Source organism: Mustela erminea, chromosome 4, assembly GCF_009829155.1.
Source record: "Mustela erminea isolate mMusErm1 chromosome 4, mMusErm1.Pri, whole genome shotgun sequence".
NCBI lineage: Eukaryota > Metazoa > Chordata > Mammalia > Carnivora > Mustelidae > Mustela > Mustela erminea.
The window spans coordinates 22,649,171-22,665,241 of record NC_045617.1 but is presented as its reverse complement, the minus strand read 5'-3'; the positions used below and the strand labels follow the sequence as shown (position 1 = coordinate 22,665,241).

Sequence of the window (16,071 nt, the reverse complement as noted above, 5' to 3'; positions counted from 1 at the left end):
TTGCAAGGGGTGCTGGCAAAAGGGAAGCAAACCCTAAAACACACATTTCTTTCAAAATGTCAGAAAGAAACCAAGACATAAACCAAATATTTGTTCCATTCTCAAATGTTACATTTTGGATTGTGAACAGTGAAGGAAGAGTAATAACCTGGACTGCTTGTAAATTACTCATATCTGCTTCAAATTTTTCTCCCAGTTCGCCTCGCAGGCGCTCAAGCGCCTCGACCTCCTGTTCTTCGTCTTCCTCACTCATCACTTCCTCGTCTTTTGGAAATTCATCTTCCAGGATGTTCTCAATATCGTCTTCATCTTCTTCAGGCTCTTCTTCACTGAAATCTTCATCTTCTTTGCCAACCTAAGGAAGGACATGTTCTCTTTTATACATATATAAAACACACAACAAATGACTCTGCTAACTAATCCTTTGGAATATTCTGTGTCACTGGCTGTTGGTTGGTATGACATGGCAACATTCCTTTAGTGACACAGTAGAACATTAAATATCTGGCACCCAGAAATTTAATCCTTTCAAGACTCCGACACCATACTGATCCCGTAGTAAATACATAAGCAAGATAATAAATGTTACTTATGCCTATGGCTGTAATAAAGTTGCGTTTGTTTGTTTAGAGTTTTTATCTTAATTCCAGTTAATTTACATAGGTTATATGAGGTTCCGGTGTACAATACAGTGATTCAACAATTCCATACATCACCTGGTGTTCATCACAGGTGTGCTCCTTAGTCCCCATCATCTGATGAGCCCACCCCCACACCTCCAAAACTGGTAACCATCAGTTTGTTCTCTATAAGCAAGAGTCTGGTTTTTCTTCTTCTTCCCCTCACCTCCCCCAGTGGTTGATAGCTTCACTGCTGTCGAGGTGGGGGGCTCAGGAGTTCTTGGTGGGGCACTGGCTTCCTCTTACCCTTCACAGGCTTCTGGTGCTCAGGATGGCACCGGCTCTGCAAATGGCAGCCACGTGCGCGTCGGGGTGGTCCTTGGTTCTTGTGGCACGTGCCTGATGCTGCTGATGGTGGCCCACATGTTCTAGCTCATGGTGGTGCATTTTCACTGGCCAGATCTCTGCTTCCTGACCACCATCGTCAGCCTTTTTTTTTTTTTTAAATATTTTATTTATTTAATTGACAGAGAAAGAGAGAAATAGAGAGAGATCACAAGTAGGCAGAGGGGCAGGCAGAGAGACAGGGGGAAGCAGACTCCCTGCTGAACAGAGAGCCCGATGCGCGGCTCGATCCCAGGACCGTGAGATCATGACCTGAGATCATGACCTGAGCCAAAGGCAGAGGCTTTAACCCACTGAGACACCCAGGCGCCCCCCATCGTCAGCTTTTTGCAGTGGGCGGGTGGCTTCACACCCACAGGCTTGCAGTGAAGCAGCCCGTTTGGTGGAAGGAGTTGTGAACCTTCAGGTTATTGGGCTGGGCGCTGTGTGTCTGCTTGTTCCTCTCCATCAGGAAGCTGCAGCGGTTCCACAGGACCATCCGTTGCAGGTGGGTGGACAGGGCGCCTCTCACTACCGCCATGGAAGTCGAAAAGCACAAGTCTCTTTCTTGATTTGTCTCTTTTTTTTTTCCTTTGCTTGTTTGTTTTGTTTCTTGAATTCCATGTGAGTGAAATCTTATGGTATTTATCTTTCTCTGACTGACTTATTTCACTTAACATAATACCCTCTCACTCCATCCATGAAAACCAAGTCCTCAATAGCCTTCAATTACAGCATTTAATGAAATTCAAAGAGAATAAAGCATGCACTAGCTGTGTTAGCTCGGACAAGATCAGTTTCCTCATCGGTAAAATAGGAATAATAAAAGTACCTATCCCACAGGGATGGTGGGAGCATTAAATTATTTAATACATGCAAAGCCCTTCCCTTAGAGAAGTCTTGGGCAGATAGGAACCATGAAATGATAGCTATTAATGCTATTATTGTGGCATCATCACTATTATTTGTTACTTTGTATAAAGCACTCTACTAACAGAACAGTATGTGCCCTTTAGGGTTTATAGTGGATCTGAAGAAAGAAGAATAATACACAAATGATTCTTAAAGACCACGGCATGTTATTGGCACTAAGTGGTGCTGTATAGGCTTTAATATTTATCCTCCTGCACCGACTCCACACTCTTCTCCCTGAAGTATTCCTTGTATCACTTGGAGCACTGCCTTCTGGTTGGAAACCTAGAAGGTCTCTTCATTCCTTGCTCTGCATCATTGCTCACCCAGTACCCGAGGACCATAATCCTAAAAATTGCCTTAGACTGTCCTTTCCAGTACTTATCTCTTGCCTGCAATCTGGGGCTCAGCTCCCTGTTTCCTAATCTTTCTATGATTAGACCCTGGTTCCTTTAAAGAGCATCTAGAGATGGGACTTGGCCTGGCAGGTACAAGGAGTAAGATGAGAGGATAATGTCCCTTCCTGCTCCGTGCCCAGGCTCCTCTCTCTCCAACACGAGTTTGGCTATAGGGCGGTGATTTTTAGTTCTTGTTCTTTTTTTATTTGAATTTTGAAACCACTTGGTTCTCTTACCCTTTTCCTTATACTTTGACCAAAAAAAAAATAGTAATAATAATCCTGAGATTTGATTTTCTAAGGAAGTACAGAAGTATCATTGGAAGTACAGTGGGATGAATCCACACTACAAACTAGGGGCATCTCAGTTCTAAATGAACTTGTACCCCCTCTCTTGGTTCTACTTAATATCCCTTCTAATTTTTTGTTAATCAAAAAAACAATATCAGTTTAAAAATTCATTTTGGAGGTCACCTGGGTGGCTCAGTGGGTTAAAGCCTCTGCCTTCGGCTCAGGTCATGATCCCAGGGTCCTGGGATTGAGCCCCACATCAGGCTCTCTGTTCAGCAGGGAGCCTGCTTCCTCCTCTCTCTCTGCCTGTTTCTCTGCCTACTTGTGATCTCTGCCTGTCAAATAAATAAATAAAATCTTAAAAAAATTCATTTTGGGGTGCCCTGGGTGGCTCAATTGGTTGAGCACCCAACTTTTTTTTTTCTTTTTAAAGATTTTACTTATTTATTTGACAGAGTGAGAGAGAGAGAGAGCTTAAGTAGGCAGAGTAGCAGGCAGGGGGAGAGGGAGTAGCAGGCTCTCCACTGAGCAAGGAGCCTGATGTGGAGCTCGATCCCAGGACCCTGGTATCATGACCTTAGCTGAAGGCAGACACTTAACCGACCAAGCCACCCAGGTGCCCCCAGCGCCCAACACTTGATTTCAGCTCAGGTCATGATCTCAGGGCCATGAGATTGAGTCCCAAGTCAGGCTCTGCACTCAGTGTGGAATTTGCTGGAAATTCTCTCCCTCTCCCTTCCCACCGTTTCTCTCTAAAATTAAAAAAAAATTTTTTTAAATATGAGAAAATAAAAATATTCATTTTTGCTAAAAGGATAGAGGTATACAATATTATATAGGGTAAAAAAAAAAAATTCCCTTCACACTCCCATCTCTATTTCCACTTTTCTACCTAGAAAAAATTTTGGTTAACAATTTGGTTAAGATCCTTTTAGATGTTTACAACTCCATACACTCCACACACAAAATTATATTTTACAAATAAATGGGATCATTCTATATTGTACAACTTGTTTTTTAAAAAAGACAATTTAGCAGTGCATTTAAATTTCCTTCCATATAAAAACATACATCTCATTATTCTCATTTAGCCATTCTTGCATTTAAAAAATGTTTTCTTTTTTTTTTTTTTTTTTTTTTTAAGATTCGCTTATTTATTTGAGAGAGAGAGAGTGAGTCAAGTGCATGGAGTGGGGGGGAGGGGCAGAGGGAGATGGAGAGAGAAACTCTAAGCAGCATCTAGGTTGAGCTGAGCACGTGGAGCCCAATGTGGGGCTTGATCTCAAGACCCCAAGATTATGACCTCCGTTGATACCAAGAGTCAGAGGCTCAATTGACTGCGCTACCCAGGCGCCCGCCCCCCCTTTTTTGGCTGTTCTACGGAAACCAGTTTAGGAACTAACAAAGTAAAAGTGGAAGGTAGCCTTTTTGGACACCTGTGATGTTTGTTTCCTCTCTCGTACTAGGGAGGATGAGGAATTCAGCTAACTTACATTTCTCTTTTCCTTCTCTTCTGCCTCTTCCCCAGTGTTAGTCTTATTTTTAGTTCCATAATTTTATAACTGAGCGCTGACAAATTTATTTTTTTATTTTTAATTTTTTAAAGATTTTATTTATTTGACAGAGAGAGAGAGAGAGCACAAGCAAGGGGAGCTGCAGGAAGAGAGACAGGGAGAAGGAAGCTCCCCCCTGAGCAGAGAAGCTGGGCAAGGGCGCATGGACTCTACGTGTTGCTCAATCCCAGGACCCTAGGATCAAGACCTGAGCCAAAGGCAGACGCTTAACTGACTGAACCACCCCAGGGCCCCTGAGTTACCATTTTTAGATGTGTGTTTTGATTCCCCACAATTCAAGAGAATGTCCTTACCCTTCTCTTCACTTTTCCCTCTCTTTAGTTTCCAAATTTTTGTCTCCAATAGGTCTACATTTACATTTGTCTGTAACTGTACCTTAGTATTTAGTATTTCATGTAGAAATTGATTCTAAGAATTGAAAGTAAACAGTGTTTGATTGATTCTAAAAATTGAAACCCTATAAACAGCACCAGTCATATTTTAATTACATAATCCTTATTCACTACAGCAGGGATACAACCCTTTATCAACAAATGTGTATCCTCTGAAGTATCAAAGTCAAACACTGTATTTTCTTATTATGCAAAATCATGCATTTTAATCTGCCTGTATGTGGCTAATGCTTTTTTTTGGGTCTTTCAACTACCTCATATTTCTGGTTTTGTCTGTTTTTTTATATGGAAGAACCATTATTCACAAAATCAACTGGCTACGTTTTTAAAGAATATATAAAAGTCTAATTTTCAAAGAACTTAAATATCTAAAAGTGTTCCCATTTCATCCTCATACATTATAAATAATCCTTAATAATTTTTACTCAGAATTTTGGAAACATTGTCTTTGTCTCCAGTACTGTTGGTGAGAAGTCTGACACAAATCTTATCCACATTCCTTTGCAGGTATCTTTTCTTCATTTTAGAAATGCTTAAAATCTCTTTATAATGAGCACTCTTAAATTTCATGAGGAAGTAGCTAATGTACATCTCTTTTAATTTGTTCTAGTGGATATTCATTGAGCCCTTTGAATTTGAAGATCCTCTGCTTTCTTCAATATTTTGAATATTTCTTTCAATATTTTTAAGATTATTTCCTCTTTTATTTTCTCTCCTTTCATTTTTTTTTTTTGAATGCATATTGGATGTTGATCCTCCTGGATTGATGCCACATATCTCCAGTTTTTTCTTTCATGTTTTCTATCTCTTATATTTTTGTTCTATATTTGAGAAACTTTGACTTTTCTATTCTAATCTTTTTATTCAGTTTTCAACTAATTTGCATTATATATTTTAGCTTCTATGAACTCTTTTTTCTCTCTGATTTTTCAAAACATCCTGTTTTTGTTTTCTGGATAAAAGTTCTTGAATTTTCTGAGAAAGATTGAAATTTTTTTTTTTTAATGTTTAGTAAGGTTTTCTGAATTGCCTATTCATTTTAGGCTCAATTGTTCTGTTTGCTCATCTTGTTGCTCCTTAGTATTGATAATCTTTCTCAAGTATATGGTAATCCTTGGTTTTTCATTGATTTTTATGAATGGAGGACCAAGTTGGTTAATTGGTCTGCAAGCTCTGGGTATGTGAACAGGGCAGGTTGTATTGTGCTTCCATTTGAATGAGCTATGAGAATGAGACGAGGCAGGCAGGATAGATCTTTTTTCAAATGATGGGAGGGCAACATCCAACATTCTGTGGCACCTATTATCTTCAAGATGGATTATTTAATTACTTTAGAAATTATTTTCCTTTTCTTCTTCATGGGGGCAAATGTCATTGCTAATAAAGAGCTGTGGTGGCCACCTTAAATAATTTTTGTGCAATTAACTTTCCTGGACTTTTTAGATAAATCAAATTATAGGCACATAAGGAGTTCTATCCTTACAGAACTTTTCAACATGTATGTTGTTTTTTTTAAATTATATTTCTTTTGCTGGTTCCTTAAATACAATGTTGAATTTTTTAAAGGTTAATATCCTAAAAATATCCACAGGTTAATTCTTCTTAGAAAAAAAATTTTTATTTTTTCATAAATGGCAATTTGATCTTTTGAAACAGTGTTGCTTTTTTCTTTTTCTGATGTATTACACTTTTTAGGCCTTATGTTAGTTGATACATATTCTAAAATTCTAGGTCTCAGAGACCTGCCTCCAGTATGAAGGAAGAAGTTAATTTAGTCTCTAATAGATAACCACCATAAACCATGAACAGTACACCTCCCCCGCACACACACACACACACACACACACACACACACAGAGACACTTTATCTCACTCATTTAAGGGACTCAAGAGTAAACAAAGGCAGATTTTGGAAACAGTAAAAATTAGAAGGGAGCATTTGGTTTAGGATGAGTTCTCTAATTTTGTGCATTTGCTAAGAGGGCAGCCTCTGTTACAGTGGTGCTGGCATAGGGTGATTAAAACTCTGATAGGGAGCTTGGTGGCTTTCTGGCTGGGGCAACCAGGGGAAGGAGACACAACCAGGGCACTGGAGAGTGAGTGTAAACTTCAGATTTGAGAGAACCAGGTAAGGAAACAACATATTTAGTTTGTAAATACTGTTCATGTCTCTGAATCACATATGGGCTGTTTGGGAACAGTATCAATTGAACTGCCACCATTGCCCGCATGACAGACTTTGCAGGTTTGGTCTTACCAAGTAAATTGCCTGCTGAAACAAAAACACCAGGTATATAACAGAATTCAGAATCTCCAGAACATAACATTCATAATTCTAGGATATAATCCAAAATTATTCAAAATATAAAGGATTATGAGACATGACCCATTCTCATAAGAAAAGATATTATTGAATACTCACTCTGGGTATTAGAGTTACCAAACAAGAACTTTAGAACAGTTGTTATCTCTACGACTAATGCGGAAAAGGAAAATACATGAAAAGATAGGAAATCCCAGGAGGGAAATAAAAAATACAAAAACAAATCAAATGGAAATTTTAGAACAAAGATTTATAACATTTGAAATTATAAGATAACGGATGGGTTTAACAGACTGGAGATGACGGGGGGAAGGACCAGTGAACTTGAAAATAAATCAAAGGAAATTATCAAAGTTAAAGAAGAGAGCGAAGAAGACTGAAAAAGTTAATAGCCCCAAGATCATGTGGAACGATAGTGAATGATCTATGTGAAATTGATTTTCAGAAGGAGACAGAGAGCAAACAGAGCAGAAAAGATATTTGAAGAAATAATGTCCAAAGTTCTCCCAATTTAGCAAAAGACATACATTTACAGATTAAAGAAGCTTAGTGAAACCCAAACTAGATAAAATGAACAAAATGACATGCAGGCATATCACAAACTATTGAAAAGCAAAGATACAGAGAAAATCATGAAAACAGTCGAGAAAAATTATACAAGAAAACAAGAAAACAATTCAAATGACCACATTCTTCTCATCCCTCTGGTTCCCATCAACCACAGAATGAAGAGCTACAGAAATGGTAAGTATCTGGATAAATGTAAAAGACTTATTTTTCCTCTTAAAAATTTTAAGATATATGTGACTGTTTAAAACAAAAACTGCAATTTTTTTCTCATGGAGTTTATAATAAATTTGGCTGTAAAACAAGTAACTAGAGCATAAAGGGTTGGATGTATATGGACTTCTGTAGTCACGGGCTTCTTTAATTACATGGAATGATATTGACTCAAAGTAGAGTGGGAAAAGCTAAGCATGTACAGAGCAACCACTATAAAACAGTACACAGAGGTATAACTTAAAAGCCAATAGATAAATAAAATGGGTTTCTAAAGTACATTCAAACAGTCCCAGAGATGGCTGGAAAGGGAAAAGAGAAAATAAAGAGGACAAACAGAAAACAAAACTCACGGTCTCACAGAAATAGGACTAGATTTGGCGTAAGCGCTCTCGTAACTTTCTCTCAGTAGGGGAAGGGAAGGGCAAGGCTGGTTTGTGGAAGTTTATGCCAGGAGGGCGATGGAGATTACACTCAGAATGCTTACAACTAGGGAAGAATGACATAGGAAGAAATGGGAAGAGGAAAGTGCAAGACTTGTCGGAGTTCTAAGGCTTCCCAATACAGATGCAAGGTAAGCAGATACTAGATTCCCTTACTATACCTGGTTACCTTCTAAATGTGGATGTTTGGAGACACTATTCCAAACCATTTGTTTTTCAAACCTTGAAACTCAATCCAAGGGAGATGAGTCGGGGTCGGGGAAGGGGGTGGTGGTCGGGAATGTGTGAAACAGGTGATGAGGATTAAGGAATGCACTTGCCATGAGCTCTGGGTGTGGCGTGCAAGGGTTCAATTACTATACTGTACACTTAAAACTAATACTATACTGTATGTTAACTAACTGGAATTTAAATAAAAACTTAAAAAAAAAAAACCCAACTCAGTCCCCAAACTGTATGCCCTATATACACCTTTGCCTTCCGTTCCCTCCCAAAGAGCTCTCTGCACATAGACCTTTGGATTTATATACTTTACCTTCTCCCTAGAAGGCCTCAAGGATGGTCTTGGCCTGGTGCTTGGTTCTGAACCTTGTTTTAACTTCCTTCGGACCCTGACTTTGGATTACCCTTAGTACTCAGGGTATATATCTCTATTAACTCTTCACCTGGATATGGTCCCTCACAATTCTGCTCATTTACGGTCTGACTCCGTGTCCTGGCTCTTTCTGGCTTTTTCCTGTGGATGGCTACTCACAATTCAGTCAAAGAGACTGAGGCACCAGAGAAGGAGCCAGTGAACAGGAAGAGAGCCAGGATTCTGGAGCGAGGACCAGGACCAGGAGTAGAAGGGAGGCCTCTGAGGAACTGGAGAGTATGGAAACCAAATCTCTATACAAAGCGGCTGAATTATAGATTATTCTTGAGTCACACTTGGAGACTAAAATTCCACAAGATGGCGACATTTTCCTACAAAATTAATGTGAGCCGCTTTCCCCCACTCTCCCAGACTGAAGTAATTTCTAACGTTAAAAATGTATTATCTGATGCAAAAATATCAGACAGTGAGGGCAATGACTTTTGGTAAGGAGGAGAAGACAAACCTGGGAAGGGCTTTATTAGCATATGGTTTCCCAATTAGTTGTCATGTCAAGGTGAGTCATGGAGCTGCACATTCTGTACAAAAGGCAAATGGTGAAAAGGCCTCTGGTTCTGTTCCTGAAAGTAGGTTCCAAGGTCTATGTAGAGTCAAAATGGATTTGAGTCAGGGTGTCCCATTAACTGACTATGCAATCTCATTGGGTGAGCCTTGAGATGTTACACGTGTTTAGTTTTTCTTTGTCTGAGGCAGTAGCAGGACATACCATAAAATTCTCATCAAAGAAGTTAAGAAAATCCATACACAGTATTCATCTTTGATTCATTAAGAATTTCAAGAACTTTCTTCCCAATGTCAGTTTGTATAAATTAATTGTGTGGGGATATATAGCCAATTTTGTCAATGAGTAAGTCTTAGGAGAGCTAACTTACAAAAACCTACTTAATTGATAAGATAGAATATCAAATTTTTGAATGAAAATTAGTAAAAAAAAATCCCATCACTCTAATATTAACAGATAGAAAAATTATAAGTTAAGAACATCTAAAATTTATCCTGAAAACGGATTCTCTTAAGAAAAAGCAGGTTTCCTGGGGTTCTGGGATTGAGCCCCGTATCGGGCTCTCTGCTCAGCAGGGAGCCCGCTTCCCCTTTTCTCTCTGCCTGGCTCTCTGCCTACTTATGATCTCTGTCTCTCTCTGCCAAATAAAAAATAAAATGAGCATAGCTCTTGCAAGTAAAACAATCACTTAAAAAATATTAGTCTGTTTGAAAATGTATATATATGTATATATATAATGACATGTATGTTACTCTGAAAGTTTATATAATATATAGTTATATAAATATACCTCCCCCACACCCACACACTCACATATGTAATTGCTTGACTTCCTTTGTTCTTACAGCTCTCTCAATATGTCTATTAATATAATTTAAGCTATTGTTCTTAAAAACAAGGTATACATCTTTCTTGCATAAAAGAATTATAGTCTAGGTTTTCATGTCTTTTATATAAATTATCTCGGCTATATGACTTTTTAAAAAATATTTTGTTTATTTTTTTGACAGAGAGAGAGAGAGACAGCGAGAGAGGAAACACAAGTAGGGAGAGTGGGAGGGGGAGAGGCGGACTCTCCGCTGGGCGGGGAGCCAGATGTGGGGCTCGGGATCAGGACCTGAGCTGAAGGCAGACACTTGATGACTGAGCCACCCAGGTGCCCCTCAGCTACATACAAAAAAAAGAAAGAAAGAAAGAAAGAAAGAAAGAAAGAAAGAAAGAAAGAAAGGAAGGAAGGAAGAAAGCAAGCAAGCAAGCAAGCAAGCAGGTTTAACTAAAAAATAGCAAAAAGGAAAAATTAAAGTATTATTAATTCAGGAAACTAGATATTATTTTTTTTCATTTTACAATTACAAAATCCTAGGTTCAGAGAGATTAAGAAACTTGTTCAAGGTTATACAATAGCAACAAAACAACTGTTGAGTCCTTACCATGTGTCAGGACTGTGTTAGGCACTGGGGAGCCAGTAGTGAACAGAGTCAGCAAGAACTAGAGAAAGGAGAACAGTCTAGTTCAGCTCAACCCCAGAGTCTGGACTTTTTCGGTATTATGTTGCTGAGACATGTGGGGTAATTCCCCCCCCCCCCTTTTTTTTTTAAGATTTCATTTATTTATTTGACAGAGAGAGAGAGAGAGAGAGCACAGCAGGGGGAGTAGCAGAAGGAGAGGGAGAAGCTCTCCCTCTGCAGGGAGCCTGATGAGGGGCTTGATCCCAGGATTCTGGGATCATGACTTGAACCAAAGGCAGATGCTAAGCCAACTGAGCCACACAGGCACCCCTATTGGGGTGATTCTTAAGGGGACTGCTAGGGATTCCCAAGAGCTAAGGTAGTAATTATGTGTGAGCCCACGTTAGGATATCTAGATTGTTTTATTCTTTTAATCCTAAACATCAGCATGACTCCTTGAACAGAGTAGAATTTCAGAACATGTTGGTTCAGGGAATGAAGAGTAGAAGGAAGCCAGAAACTTCTGTCCTTCTGTTCATGGCTGAACGCCTAGTGTCAGGCAGGCAGTGAGTGCTCCATTAAGGTTTGCTGATGGATCAGTGAAGATCAAGGCCAATAATGGAGAGGAAGGTTCTTGTGCCTTAAATGGCGCCAGATGGCTCTAGGTCTAATGGTTTTTGATCGGCTTTTGGTTGTAGGTATTTTGTTAGGACAAAGAAACAATTGTTCTGGCCCCTATTCTACAATGTTTGGACCCCCAGTTATGGTTGCTGTGTATCAGCAGTCCTCTGTACTTAGTCCAGCACATCCATACAGGGGGAGACGTGGTTCCGTGGGCAGCAAGTCCTATTTCCTGGGATTCCTCTTCTCTCCTTCCCCTTGTTGGGTTGAACATTTTTATATGATTTGAAATCAGATCACAGGAGAGTCAGTTTTGAAAAGATGGTACAGGGTGCTTTATGCCAGAAGGAAATGGCGGAAGGCAGGAACCCTCTTCCTGTTTGCCTGGTTTACAGGGGTTACGTGTAAACTGACTGCATAAATACGAGCCTCCAGTAACTTCTTAGAAGTAGCGTGTCTAGTCACATCTCTTTAAATTCTGCACCCCTGAGTAAGCTTGGTTGCAGCACTGGTGTCGGTGAGGTCATTTCGGGCTCAGCTCCTCTCCAAACAAAACAAAATCCATGATGTTCGAGGTTTATCTTTTTCAAGAATCAGCAGATGGAGAAAAGGAACTGTACTGAGTACCGTTGCACAATATGTAAGTCTGAGAGTTCACAGGTTCTGCCTTGTTCCATTCTTTATCTCGACATAATCTTTACTTTAGGGCCAGCAAAGCTTCCCAGACTCCTTGACTAGACCTCAATCCCAGACTCCCAGACTACCTCCCTGGGGGCATGGGCTGCATGAAAGGCAGAAATGAAAATCCAAAAGAAACATAGTTTAATGTAATACTATATTTTGAATTTGATTTTTTAGACTTCTTCAGTGGTTTTCCTTCCTTTAAAAAAATGTTCATTTTTCTGATTATAAAAATAATGAAGGGTCCTTGTAAGTAATTATGGAATATCAAAAAATATAAAGAAAAAAAGTGATAATCTTACTCAGACAAACTCTGTGTACTTCCTTCAAGACTTTTTCTAAACATCTTTTTATTTTATGCTGTTGATACGTAAAAAATATATATAATATATAAATATTATATTATGGATATCCTGCCTTTTTAAAAAAAGCAACCATTTTATTTACTTACCTCCACTTTATGTCTTTTTTCTCTCTCTGCTAGAAGTTCAGCCCTTCTTTTAGAAATCATATCATCCTGTCATAGAAAGAGACATTTAAACATTTTAATGGATAATGATTAAATTACTTTTTATGTATTAGTAAACATATTTTTTCCCAAAGTGGGAATAGCATTTGGAGGGAAGGATGGTAAACTTCCCAGAAAATCTCATGATGGTGGTAATTATGCTACTACATCCTTTACTTCTGGAACTTCTCATTAGCTGTTTCCTTCCAGCGAATAAACAGCACATGAGGACAGCCATTCTTTCTACAAACATTAGAACACCTTTTTGAATTTATTATTTATTTGTTTGCTTGGTAAAGACGTAGATTATGTACATGGAGAAATAGGGAAGTACTTGGAAGCAATTTGTTGAAAATGCTTGATAATCTTTTATCATACTAATAAAATACAGCCTAACAACCTATTAAATAATTTAAGTCATAGTATCTCTCAGAGCTGAAGTTAATTGATTAGCTTATTTATTGACAAATAGCTCAGTGCTTCCAATCTTGGTTTTGTTTTTTTGTTTTGTGTCATTTTTGGGAACTACCACTAGTAACGAAATATATCTCCCTGAACCTTCCTCCTACCAACAGTAGTTCATTTCCTGTGGCCATTTGGAACACCTACAAGCTCTCTTCAGGATGAAAGCCCTTCACATTCTTTAATGCTGCTCTCATGTCCCATCTTTGCCTTCCTAGTTACAGATTTGAAAGCCTCAATCTTAAGTCTAGACCTATAGATTTGCCCTTTCAGGACATGTCTTATAAATGGAATGAAACACATAGTATGTACTATTTTTTTACCTGGCTTCTTCCATTAAGCATAATGATTTTCATCCATGTTGTAGAGTGTTATCAATAGTTTGTTCTTTTTAACTACTGAATAGTATCCATTTTATGGATATACCACACATTCATTCATTCATCTGGCTTTGTAAAATTGTAAGATATTTAAAGTATATCTTGTGACGGTTTGATATAGACATACATTGTGAAAGGACTCCTTCCAAGCAATTAATGAACACATCCATCACCTCAATATTTACTTTTTTTTTTAGTGATAACATTTAAGTTCTATTCTCTTAGCAAATTTTGATTATACAATATGATGATGATATCAACTATAGTCACCATGTTATACATTAGATCCTCAGATCTTATTCATTTTATAGCTGAAAGTTTGTACCTGTTACCACCTTCTCCCTGTTTCCCACACCCCTCAGTTCCTGGCAACCACTTTTCTACTCTCTGTTTCTATGAGTTTGAATTTGTTTTAGATTCCACATATAAATGATACCATTTACTATTTGTCTTTCCCTGTCTGGCTAATTCCACTAAGCTTAATATCCTCAAGGTCCATCCATATTGCAAATGGCAGGATTTCCTTCTTTCTCATGGTTGAATAATGTCCCACTATACAGACAAACACAACATCTTTTATATCCATTCATCCATTGACATGTTGCTTCCATATTTTGGCTATTGTAAATGCTACTGCAATGAATTTGAGAGTGCAGATATCGCCTCCATATCCTGTTTTCATTTCCTTTGGATACATACCCAGAAGTAGGATTGCTGGATCATATGGTAGCTCGTATTTAAACATTTTTTAGGAAATTCCACACTATTTTCCTCAGTGGTTGCACCAGTTTGCATTCCCACCAACAGTGCAAAAGCTTTCCTTTTCTCCACAGTCTAGCCAACATTTGTTATCCTTTGTCTTTTGATGACAGCCGTTCTAATAAGCATAAAGTGACATCTTATTGTGGTTTTGATTTGCATTTCCCTGATGATTAGTGATACGGAGTACTTTTTCCATGTACCTCTTCTCCCTTTGTATGTCTTCTTTGGAAAAATGTCTATTCAGATCCTCCGAATTTTTTTCAGATTTTAACTATTTTTATTATCAGATTTTGTTGTTGTTGTTGTTATAGAGCTGTGTAAGGTCTTGATATTTTGTGGATTTTCCTTGATGGCTTCCTTTGTTGTGCAAAAGCCTTTTAGTTTGATGTAGTCCCCATTTGTTGACTTTCGCTTTTGACGTCAACTCTAAAAAAATAATTGCCAAGACCAATGTCAAGGAGCTTACCCCCTGTTTTCTTTTAGAAGTTTTATGGTTTCAGGTCTTATGTTCAAGTCTTTAATCCATTTTGAGTCGATTTTTATGAATAGTACACAATAAGGTGCCCAGTTTCATTCTTTTGCATGTAGCGGTCCAGTTCTCCCAGCATCTACTGAAGAGATTATCTGTCCTCCATCATATATCTTTGACTTCTTTCTTATAAATTAATTGACAGTATAGCCATAGGGTTATTTCCGGGCTCTCTGTTCTGTTACATTGATCTATGTGTCTAGTCTGCTATTAAACATCTCTACTGAATTTTTCAGTTCAGTTACTATGTTCTTCAGCTCTGTGATCTCTGTTTGATACTTTCTTATATTTCCTCTCTCTTTCTTGAAATTCTTACTTTGTTCATGCATTGTGCTCCTGGCACTCTGAGCATCTTATGAACTTTATTTTGAACTCTTTGTCAGGTAAATCACTTATCTTTGTTTCAGTAAACTCTATTTCCTCTTCTCGTTCTTCATTTTCTTTGACTCTGTGTTAGTTTCTGCACATTTTTAAAGAAGCCACAACTCCTAGTCTTCACAGAGTGGTTTTGTGATAAGATGAAACTTATCTATCAGCTTGGACTGAGTTCTTGGCTGTCTCTCAAACCTTCGTGATTGTTCAAGCTACTTTCTTTGTTCTCAGTGGCTCCCAGTCATTGAGCATGTGCCACAACCTGTCAGTGTCCCAACGGGGAGGATCACACACTGGATAGATGGATTGGAAGCTGGACTCTCGGGTAGCAACTCTTTTGATGTGGGCGATATGGGTATTTTCTCATTTGTCTGATGTGTACGAGTTGCTCAGCTAATTTCTGGATTTCTTTCAGAGAGAATTGCTTCATGTGTAGCTGTGTGTGTGGGAGGAGATGAAATCAAGAGGCTCTTATATCACCATCTTGGGCGGGATCCCAGGGTATACTATCTACCACATTTCATCTATCCATTCATCAGCTGATGGATATTAGGTGTTTTTCCCTTTTTGGCTGTTATGAATAATGCTGTTATGAACATTTGTATATAAATCTTTGTGTGGATCTGTTTTCATTTCTGTTGGATAAGTTCCTAGAATTGGAATTGCTGGATTCCCTATGACACTTTTGAACATTTTATGTAATACACCTCAGATTTCAGTTTTAGAAAAGATGTCCTAAATCATTATCTAGAACTTGATGGATGGCGTCGTCATTCCAGGAACTAGTGAGAAAGCCACTGAAAAGTTTAATTCTTATGTTACCCCTCCCACTTTGGTCCTATGTTTGATAAAGGGATATGTTAGTCCTGCCACTATCTTTAATTTTTTTTGCCTAGGACAGAAAAGCATTAACACATTTCAAATCACAGAGGCCTCAAATAATATTTAACTATTTAATTATAAATAGTATTAATATTTTAAAAGTGTTTTCATATTGACTGTGGTATTAAAATAAAAAAACTGCATTTTTGTGAA

At 38.2% G+C, this 16,071-nt stretch overlaps 1 protein-coding gene across 9 annotated transcripts in view; it reads right to left on the bottom strand.

Annotated features, from left to right (window-relative positions):
* Positions 1-16,071, bottom strand: part of AK9 (adenylate kinase 9) — a 120,191-nt gene that overhangs the window by 22,584 nt on the left and 81,536 nt on the right. For all 9 annotated transcript variants that reach the window (XM_032338832.1, XM_032338830.1, XM_032338836.1 and 6 more), the window contains 2 exons: positions 12,475-12,540; positions 149-355 (listed from right to left, as the gene is read on the bottom strand). In XM_032338832.1, coding sequence (XP_032194723.1) covers positions 149-355; positions 12,475-12,540 — 273 coding nt within the window. The remainder of the gene's footprint in view (positions 1-148; positions 356-12,474; positions 12,541-16,071) is intronic.